At 32.9% G+C, this 9,734-nt stretch overlaps 1 protein-coding gene across 1 annotated transcript; it reads left to right on the top strand.

Moving 5' to 3' along the window:
- Positions 1-303: 303 nt before the first annotated feature.
- LOC107484829 (probable anion transporter 3, chloroplastic) lies at positions 304-5,432 on the top strand. The gene is made up of 8 exons (XM_016105376.3): positions 304-1,036; positions 1,691-1,917; positions 2,638-2,986; positions 3,094-3,138; positions 3,578-3,724; positions 4,205-4,342; positions 4,807-4,840; positions 4,946-5,432. Exons 1-8 carry the CDS (start codon positions 590-592, stop codon positions 5,113-5,115), a joined length of 1,557 nt encoding a protein of 518 aa, XP_015960862.1. The 5' UTR covers positions 304-589; the 3' UTR covers positions 5,116-5,432.
- Positions 5,433-9,734: the final 4,302 nt, after the last annotated feature.

Genomic DNA, 9,734 nt, shown 5'->3' with positions numbered 1-9,734 from the left:
TAATAATTAATTTTTATATACATATAATATTTTTATTATAAAAATTATTATTATTATTATTATTATATTTTACTTCCAATATCAAAATTTGTTGAATCTGTGACTGCTAACAGCGCAACTCAATGATCTGATGAAGTGTTCGTGATTTATAAAACCCCTCCCGCACACGTGGTGCCACGTCAGGTGCGTACTTACTTCCAAACTGGAAAGTCCCAAACTACCCTTCCACACTTGGCTTACAAAATTGCACCAACCCTCAGAGTCATAATCTCAACCTCTTTCATTTTTCTCACCAACCCCCACACCATATTAAACCAAAACCAAAACAGTATTAACTATTAACATAAATTTTTCTTTCTTTTCTTTCTTCACTTGCAATTCTTGGGGGGTTGTTGTGCAAATGCACTATACTCATTCCCCACCAACCTAACCCTTTTATTATACTTTGCAAATCATTACAACCGTGTTCCCTACAAACAATCTCTTTCTTCCATTATGATTTCACATATTTTTTCAAATTAAATGAGTTTGTAAAACTGTAACACACTTCTCTTTGGAACCATTTTCTATTTTCATTTTCCCTTCAAGAATGGCTGCTAACATAAATTTAGCTCCTTCATCTATGTCCGCCACAAGGAGGTTCCATTTTTCTTCATCTTCTTCTTGTTCCTTGGCACCCCATTTGAGTTTTAGAAGGACCAAGTTGGGATTTGAATCCAAAATCCCATCTTTAGTACTGAAAGGATGGAGAAGAACAGAGAATTTGGAGAGCAAGAAAAGGAAAGAACGAGAACATCAACAATGGAGGAGTACCAGTACCAATGTGAGGTGCACTGCAGAGGGAATAGATGGAGGCATGTTCATTGGAAAAAGAGCCAAAGAAGAAGGTGTTAGGATTCCAGAGAGGTTTAAGGTGGTGAGTTTGGTGGCATGTGTTATGTGTCTTTGTAATGCTGACAGGGTTGTTATGTCTGTGGCGGTTGTTCCTCTTGCTTCAAAATATGGATGGTCAAGTTCTTTTCTTGGCATTGTTCAGGTACATATTTTGTTGGAAAATAATTCCCCGAAATAATATTTTATGTTTATAACATATACACCAACTCAGATGAATCCAAAAAGAAAGAAATTTTGACGATGATGATTCATGAATCAGAGGACAAAAGCAGGCACAAAAAGCCATCCTAGGACTGCAAAAAGAAAATATTTGTTTATTTGAAAAAGGAATCAAATCATATCATATAATGTATCTTTATTATTAATTTATATTTCTTGGATACTGATGGAAATTTTTTAAACAAATATTTATTTCATTTTATTTTGTAGGTACAATATAAATGATTTCTTTTAAAGTCAAGTCTGACTTCCTTTTATTTATTTATTTGGTTTGGTTCTGAATTCTGATCATGATTTAGTGAACATGAGGACAAAGAAGGCATACAAAGCTATCATATAAATGTAATCTTGGATTGCAAAAGAAAATACTTTTATATTTGAAAAGGAATCATATCATCTATATTTATTATTAATATATATACAGATCCTACTTTAGGGAAAAAAAAATAAAATATTTTCTTGAACATAAGTAATTTCTTTTGAAGCAACCTAAGATGTTTTTGTTTTGGTTTTGGTTTTGGTTTTGGTGAATTATTCACTAACATGAAGATGGATGCCTTATGTATGCAATTACCAGTCATCATTCTTGTGGGGATACATATTCTCCTCTGTGGTTGGAGGAGCTTTGGTGGACAGGTATGGAGGGAAAAGGGTGCTGGCATGGGGTGTTCTTTTGTGGTCTCTGGCAACTCTTCTTACCCCTTTGGCAGCCAACCACTCCACAACAAGCTTATTGGCAATTCGCGCCTTCTTCGGCCTAGCTGAAGGAGTGGCGCTTCCATCCATGAGCACTCTCATGTCAAGGTGATTCCTCAAAACTTGTATTGAACATGTAGGCATTGTAGCTATGCCTTTATTTAACACTAGGGAAATGAAGTGCTCAAGAGTTTTTCATACCATTCTTGTTCTTGGACGATAAGGTATTACTTAATGAGTTGATGCAGTGTAAAACGTTTTACATAGTTGTCTGATTTTATCTGTTTTTTCGGGTGACCATTCACGAGATTAATGTAAAAGTGAGTTTTTTTTGCTGACATGACGTAATTGAATGTACATGTAAAACTGTTTTACTTTATTATCTAATTTTTAGAATAAACCACAAATTCAGAATTTGAAAGATTGAAACACAAACAATTAGCTTATAAAAGAACTAAACAAGCTTGCGGTACATGAAAGGTATACTCAGTTAAACACATTTCCCCCAAAATGTCATCTTGATTTTGTTTCTGTTGGCATTGCTTATTTTCTTATGTGAGTTTGGGGTAATTTGTCAAACGAATTACATCTTTAAGATACCATGAGCTTAGTTAGCTCTTATTGCTTATTAGCATTTCAGTTTTTCAAGGATTAAAGTGGTGATTTACTTTGTAATCCATGTAATCTACCTAATCCAATAGGACAAGAGTTAGTTGTTCTCGCGGTGAATATCAACGAAACATAGCTTCTCTTATTGTTGTTGGGAATGCATGCAAAGCTAGTTCTCTGAAAAATCAATTCTGATCTTTATCTTCATATATATTTTAGTTGGTTCCCAAGTAATGAGAGGGCGAGTGCAGTTGGAATTTCAATGGCTGGATTTCATCTTGGCAATGTTATAGGCTTGTTGCTCACACCAATTATGTTGTCCACTATCGGAATCTCCGGTCCTTTTATCTTATTCTCCTCTCTTGGGTTGCTCTGGGCGACAACATGGGCGTATCGAGTTACAGATGATCCTCAAGAAAGTAATTTCATCAGCAGATCAGAGCTAAGATTGATACAAGCTGGAAAAGCAGCTTCTCCCAAGAAAAGCAGCCAGTTTCCTCCACTACGCCTTCTACTATCGAAATTACCATCATGGGCTATCATATTTGCCAATGCAACTAACAATTGGGTGAGTTCTACTTGCCTTTGGATGATAAGAATCAAGATTCGCTTGCTATTATGAACTCAATTTCGAATAACATTGCTGATTGTTTTAAACCTTTGCTTAATTTGCAGGGCTACTTTGTTCTTCTCTCATGGATGCCAGTTTATTTCAAAAGCGTAAGTACTTTCTCAATTTGATCTTGACATAGTTATATTAATGAAACAGTTTTTTTATTCTGCTTCTTATGTTGTTTGAATAATCAAATGGAGATTACTTATGAATTAAGTAGCTATAGATCCTTCTTGTTTACTCATCGCACTAAGTATGCCATGTTCTGAGCATGTCAAATCAATTTAATTATGCCTAAAGTTGACATTATTTGTCTACAATAACAAAGTCAACACAGGTGCTTGGTTGCATTCTTGCTTAGTTAGCAACTTTGAATGTCACATGAACACTGCAATTGAATATTTCTTTCTCACCCCCTTTTTTTTTTGTTTTGTTTAGTTCCCTTTTCGAGTGTTGGATTGAACTTGAGCAGAAGTAATTTATATAGACAATATGAAGCATGGAACTTTCAATAATGACTCTTTTTCTTATTTATAATTTCTGCAGGTATATAATGTGAATTTGAAGCAAGCAGCTTGGTTTAGTGCAGTTCCATGGGCAACAATGGCCATTTCAGGCTATCTTGCTGGTTCTATATCAGACTCCTTAATCAACAAAGGGTACCCCACGACATTTGTCAGAAAGGTCATGCAGGTAATTTATCTTTTTCATCGGCACCATCATGCCAAAGGATGTGTTTCTGACCATTTGAATTGCTATGCCTATTACCTAGCAGTAAAAACAAAAATTGAAAGGAAAATATATATGTTCACTTTGAAACAATAATGGTTCATTTGCGAGTCGGAATCCGGGAGGGAGGAAGGGGAAAAGTCCAATAAGACACCTTTAAAGTGAGTTCGCCTCTATAATGTGGAAGTAAATATCAATCTACCCCAAAATCAATAAAGTACATTGTGAACGAACTTGAGTTGGTCGAGTGGTCAATTCATTCGTCTGCTTAAGCAAGTGTTGGGAGGTTCAAATCCATATTATTAACCGACAAGACTGTTTCCTCATTCATGTTGATTTTTAGTACTAATATATATCTGAAGTATTATATTATCTAAGGGCATGAATATGCACCATTAGCCCAAGTTTGAACTTTGAACCATGAATACTTTTTGTAACTTACAGACCATTGGATTCATTGGGCCAGCAGTGACCTTACTGTGCCTATATTATGCCAACTCACCAACAACTGCTGCCACTCTCATGACTGCGGCTCTGAGCTTGAGTTCTTTCAGCCAGGCCGGCTTTATGCTAAATATACAAGTAAGTTCAACTCTCAGAATTTCAACATACCCTTTAAGAAAAGCACACTTATCATATTTGATGCAAACTTAGAAGAGAGATGTTATCTGTACGCAATGTTTGTGTTAACACGATATTGACATAGTCCTTATCCATCGTTCCATGCGGTGTAAGTTCCATTTGGTTTGGGTGTTAATCCCATATAATAGTGAACGAGAGTATATTGTCATGATGTGTCGTAAATGCTCTCTTCGTATAACATTAAGTGAAGATTCACGTACAGTTGTCTTCATGTGAAGTTGATAGTTATATTGATTAGATGACAATTTAATCAAACTCGAAACTTTTTAAATCATTTAACAGTTCTCAACTATCAACTTCACATAAAAATAACTGCATGGAAGTTTTTGCCATAATCTTACCCAAATTACAAGTTACATTGGTTACACCAGAACCTCACAATTTTCACATTTGTATATGGTCAGGATATTGCTCCTCAGTATGCAGGAATACTACATGGTAATTGATTTATTTAATCAAATAATGTATTATATTTATAGGGAATACTTTTTTTTCATTTTATTTTAAGATTTTCTTTTTGCTTATAATAATTTATTACTACAGGAATATCAAATTCAGCTGGGACTTTAGCAGCTATCATAAGCACAATTGGAACCGGTTATTTTGTACAGTGGCTGGGTTCATTTCAGGCTTTCTTAACTTTAACAGCAGCTCTTTATTTTGTCACAACCATTTTTTGGAATCTTTTTGCTACAGGCGACCAAGTTTTGTGAGTTTCTTAATCATTTCTGAAATGTTTTCACATTTATGAGAATCTGAATCTTAGAAGATTTCCAAGTTCAAATTCTCATGAACGTGACAGCATTTAATAACGGCACGTTTTGTGGGGAAATTTTCCACATCTTTGCATCCCGATAAAAGCCGAAGGAGAAAATCATTGGTTTCAAAATTGGGGGGTGATCTACTAGGAGAAAGAAATGAATGAAGATCATTTTTTTATTTATATAGTTTATTATCTTAAAAATGAGATTCGTCATGTATTTAGTAGTTCTAAAATGAAACGAAATAAAGTGTACGTTTCTTTTTTATATTTTTTAAAATTTGTTAAATGAACCAAAAATTGTGAAGTGTTTGTGTGGATAATGTATATAGTTTTAGGTGGTTTAGAAAGTGATAGGATGAATATATTTTACATTCTTGTATAGATTACAAGAAAATATGCGATGAATAATCTATTTACTATTTTGATGCATAATTTTACGTGTCATACTGAAATACTTAAACTAAAATTCAGTTCTCTGTTACCATTGGGATTGCGTCAAGTGTAATATTAAATTGATGTGCCAACTTAATTTTGTTACATCCACGACGATGGAGTTTAACCTAAGATTTATGATTGGATCATCCCTACTACTTTTTTATTGTGGACAGTAGTTTTAGTTCGATAGATCAAAGACTAATTCGTCACAGATCTGAATTCTATTTAAGGGTCTGTTGTTAGTCAATAAATTATTACATATATAAAGTGAGATTAAAATTTTCGATACTTACTTAAGCAGACGAACAAACAACTCAAGTTAGTTACCATCACTATTATGATCATTATGTTACTTACCCTCAATCTTAAAATTGGAACATTTTTTTAATATTCAAAATATTGCAAGTCTTTACCAATGCAAAATAATGTTATTTTATTCTATAACAACTCAAAATTTCAAAGATGTAATTGCATTTTGCCATTCTCTCCCACGCTCTTACCACCATCTCATTCTGCCATTTTATGTATTTCACTTCTCTAAATCCTACCTTTATTTAAAAAAAAAATTCGTTAAGAAAAAAATTAAAATGGAATTTAAATAAATAAGAAGATTTGGAAGGACTTGAGCTAAATTTTCTTTTATATATATATATATTTGGTAACTAATTTTTTTATGTACACAATATTTTTTATTTTTTTATTATATTAGCATTTATAAAAATTGCATTTAAAATTTATGCGTATTATAAATATTTGTTGGGCCACTTATTTTTATATAAAATAATTGACATAAAATCAATTATAACTCAATAATTAAAGAATCTATAAAAAACATAACTTGAATTGATTTGGTTCAATTCCCAAAGAAAATTATTTTAGAACCTAAGAGTCTAAGACCAAAAAGAATGTGAGCGTGGCTACTATAGGAGATATTGTTTTCATGGAGACTCAAATTTGCAAGGCAGTGTGGTTCCATGTTCGTAGTTCGGAAAAAGTGATACGGAATCTCACAGAATTGAGAAGATCACGAGTTGTTTAGGGTTAAACAACTGTGTACGGAATTCAGCTACACAAACAAGTAAATATAAATATATTCAAGTTTTCATATAATATAATATTACTAGCTGTTCCGAAAAAATACCTGAAACTAATATAGTTTGGACCTAGAGGTGAAATCCAAACTTCTTTGGATGAAGTTTCGATTTGTTTACTAGTGGGGTGAAGTTGTCCAATGTCTTTAAGTGGATGATAATGGGAATACCCACAACAAACTCTGATGCTTAAGTTAGTAAAAGTTTAAGGTATATTTAAGTGTATTGGAATTGAGAAATACCTGAATTAGGAAATGGATCATCTCAATTTTTCATCTCAATTTTTTTAACAATTGAGGTCTGAGGGAGTAAAGTGTGATTTCCCACCATTAATTTTATAAGTGGGACCAAAAATAAATATGAAAGAGAGAGCAATGAATAGTTAGAAATTACACTTTACACTCTCAATTTTTATTAATAATTGAGAGGATCCATTCCCAATTTGATGAGATATTTATAGAGGTAGGTAATGACTTGACCATCAATCATGTATCTTTCCACCTTGTAACGGTGGGTAGATTCTTCCTTAATATCTAGGAAGTTATCTTCCGTTGTGGTGGTGACCGAGTTATGGATAATCTCTAATATGATGTTTGACATGGTATTACTTGTCATGCAAGTTAGGTCAGGCGTGGATTGTGAAACTGAAGTCCTGAGCAAATCAGGCAATTTGACCCACATGTCTAACCAACATGATTTTGGTGGATCTGTTGGATTTTTTGGACTTCATGTGTAATTGGATTTGTTTATTTAGATCTAGCTTTTATGTTTGGGTCAGGATATGAACACTAGTCTATATTAAAAATGAACTATGTTAGTTGTTGTCTGACTTAGATAATTATTATCTTCAATATTTTAAGAAAAAATAAGTTAAAGATTTGTTTAAGATTTATTTTAAATTTTAATGTAAGATCTAATTTTTTATTAATATTTTATAAACACATTTCACAAAAAGAACTAATGAAAATATTATTTTTTGTCATAAGTGAGTTTTAAATTTGAGACCTTTACATGAAAAAGGAGGATATATATTATTAAGATACAGTTCTTTGGCACCAATAGAAGTAATTTGAGCATGAATCATTTTGCTATAGGATCCAATGAAAAGATTATGTGACCGTTAATTTTTTAGTAAGGGTGTTAGAATTTTGTAAATTGACACCATTATTTGTTAATGATCCATCGATACAAAATACAACATAGGCAAAGAAAGCTAGGTAAAGTTTGGTATAGGATATTGAGACTAAATTAGGAGATTGAAATTTAGTGAATTTTAGAGGAGACTGAAACTTTTATAATATTACTTTCTTAAAATGTTCTCATTCAAAATTTTACATTCTAAGTTTATCCTCTCACATTCTTCCATCCACAGCCAACACTACTCTTTACAGCCCCTACCTCTCACCTCCTAATCCCATTCCACCTCTCACCCTACCACCACACCTCTATCATCATCCCTCTTTGCAATTCGCTACTACCAACAACAATTATAACAAGAACAACAACAATATCATAAACATATTTTAAAATCAGAACAAAGAGAGAACAAAAGAGAAAAAAAAAAGAAAAAAGAGGAAAGAAGAAGGAAGAGTAGAAGATAGCAATGACAAAAAGAGGGACCGCCATCGCCAAACAAAGAATGGATGGGATGACGAAGGAGGCGACACTAGAGCCTGAATTAGAGATGCATCTAGGGGAATATGTGACAGCACGGATTGGAGTGGACCGTAGGTGTTAGGGACGACATCGAAGGCAGCAATTGCTACTTTCAACAACTCCTGAAGTTGAGAGGTTGTCGAGGGTGGGACTTGAAAGCGGCGAGTAGAGGTGGAAAAATGTCAGGCGGCCTGCCAGGGCCTGCAGCCTGGCCTGTGTTTGGCCTGGCCTGGCCTGACCCGTTATAAAATAGGTACAGGCCCAGGCTTTTTTAAAAGTCTTAATATATTAATAGGCCAGGCCCAGGCTTACTAATTAGCCTTATAGGCTAAAAAATAATTTTTTTAAATAATATTTTTATTTTTGTAAAAAAAATTATCAGGCCTTTTAACAGGTTTCAGGCCAGGCCAGACTAAATAATAGGCCAGGTCTAGTACTTTATAAAGAGGCTATAACAGACTGCAGACCAGGCTCAGGCCAATCAATTGTATGACAGGCCAGGCCTCTTAAGAGCAAAGCCTGGCCTGACCTGGCCTGTTTCCACCCCTAGATTTGTAGGAACAGAATCAGAATCCTACAAGAAATGGAAGACCAAAGATCACTACCTCACGACCTGGCTTCTTTCATCAATTGATAATAGTTTCAAGAACAGAATGTAATTTTAATATAAAAATTTAATTATTTTTCAAATAATGAAAAATAAAATTTAATTATTTTATATTTTTATGTTGTAGTTTAGAATATTATTTTAATATTTTAAAAATTGTATTACATGATAATTGATCTCAAAAATAAAAAAGATTTATGTTTTTATATTTTTTATTTAAAAATAAAAGATAATGTTTGTCATTTAAATATTGTATATTAAAAGATATTTATTTATTTATGTACTTGTAATGTCTAGTGTATTCTATATTTATTATAATTTATTAATGCTCTTTTTTTATAGTAGTTTTTTTATTTACATTTAATAAAATCCAATGATTTATAAAAATGTGGCACATTCAATATGTACAAAATTGTTGTGCTTATTTTAGACATACCCCTCATTTCTCAAAGTAGCCAACAAAATTTTTAAACATGTCTCATGTCACTACAACATTTTTTATCTATGACTGCAATTTTTTTAGTCACGGTAAAAAATTGTGACCATAGACCCTCTATAAATACGGTTTTTGGGTGTGACCTAAAAATAATTTTGGTCACGACTTTTTTAAAATTCATGGTCTAAAAGTACCTATGGTCATGGTTTTAGAAGATGTCCTAAAGGGATTTATGGTCACGATTTTAAAGAGTGACCTAAAAGGATCTCTGGTTACGGTTTTTTAAAATAGAATGACCTAAAAGGGCCTATGTTCATGATTTTGAAGAGTAACCTAAAAGGATC

Source organism: Arachis duranensis, chromosome 4 (assembly GCF_000817695.3).
Source record: "Arachis duranensis cultivar V14167 chromosome 4, aradu.V14167.gnm2.J7QH, whole genome shotgun sequence".
Classification (NCBI taxonomy): domain Eukaryota; kingdom Viridiplantae; phylum Streptophyta; class Magnoliopsida; order Fabales; family Fabaceae; genus Arachis; species Arachis duranensis.
Note: the sequence above shows the minus strand (reverse complement) of the source record. Positions and strands in the feature narration are given on the sequence as shown.

What these genes read in the sequence shown, in the direction of transcription:
- LOC107484829 (XM_016105376.3), top strand. Translation starts at nt 590, where the DNA reads ATGGCTGCTAACATAAATTTAGCTCCTTCATCTATGTCCGCCACAAGG. An exon ending in CTTTTCTTGGCATTGTTCAG is followed by an intron (nt 1,037 to 1,690) that starts GTACATATTTTG and finishes TGCAATTACCAG; the next exon opens with TCATCATTCTTGTGGGGATA. An exon ending in GCTTTATGCTAAATATACAA is followed by an intron (nt 4,343 to 4,806) that starts GTAAGTTCAACT and finishes GTATATGGTCAG; the next exon opens with GATATTGCTCCTCAGTATGC.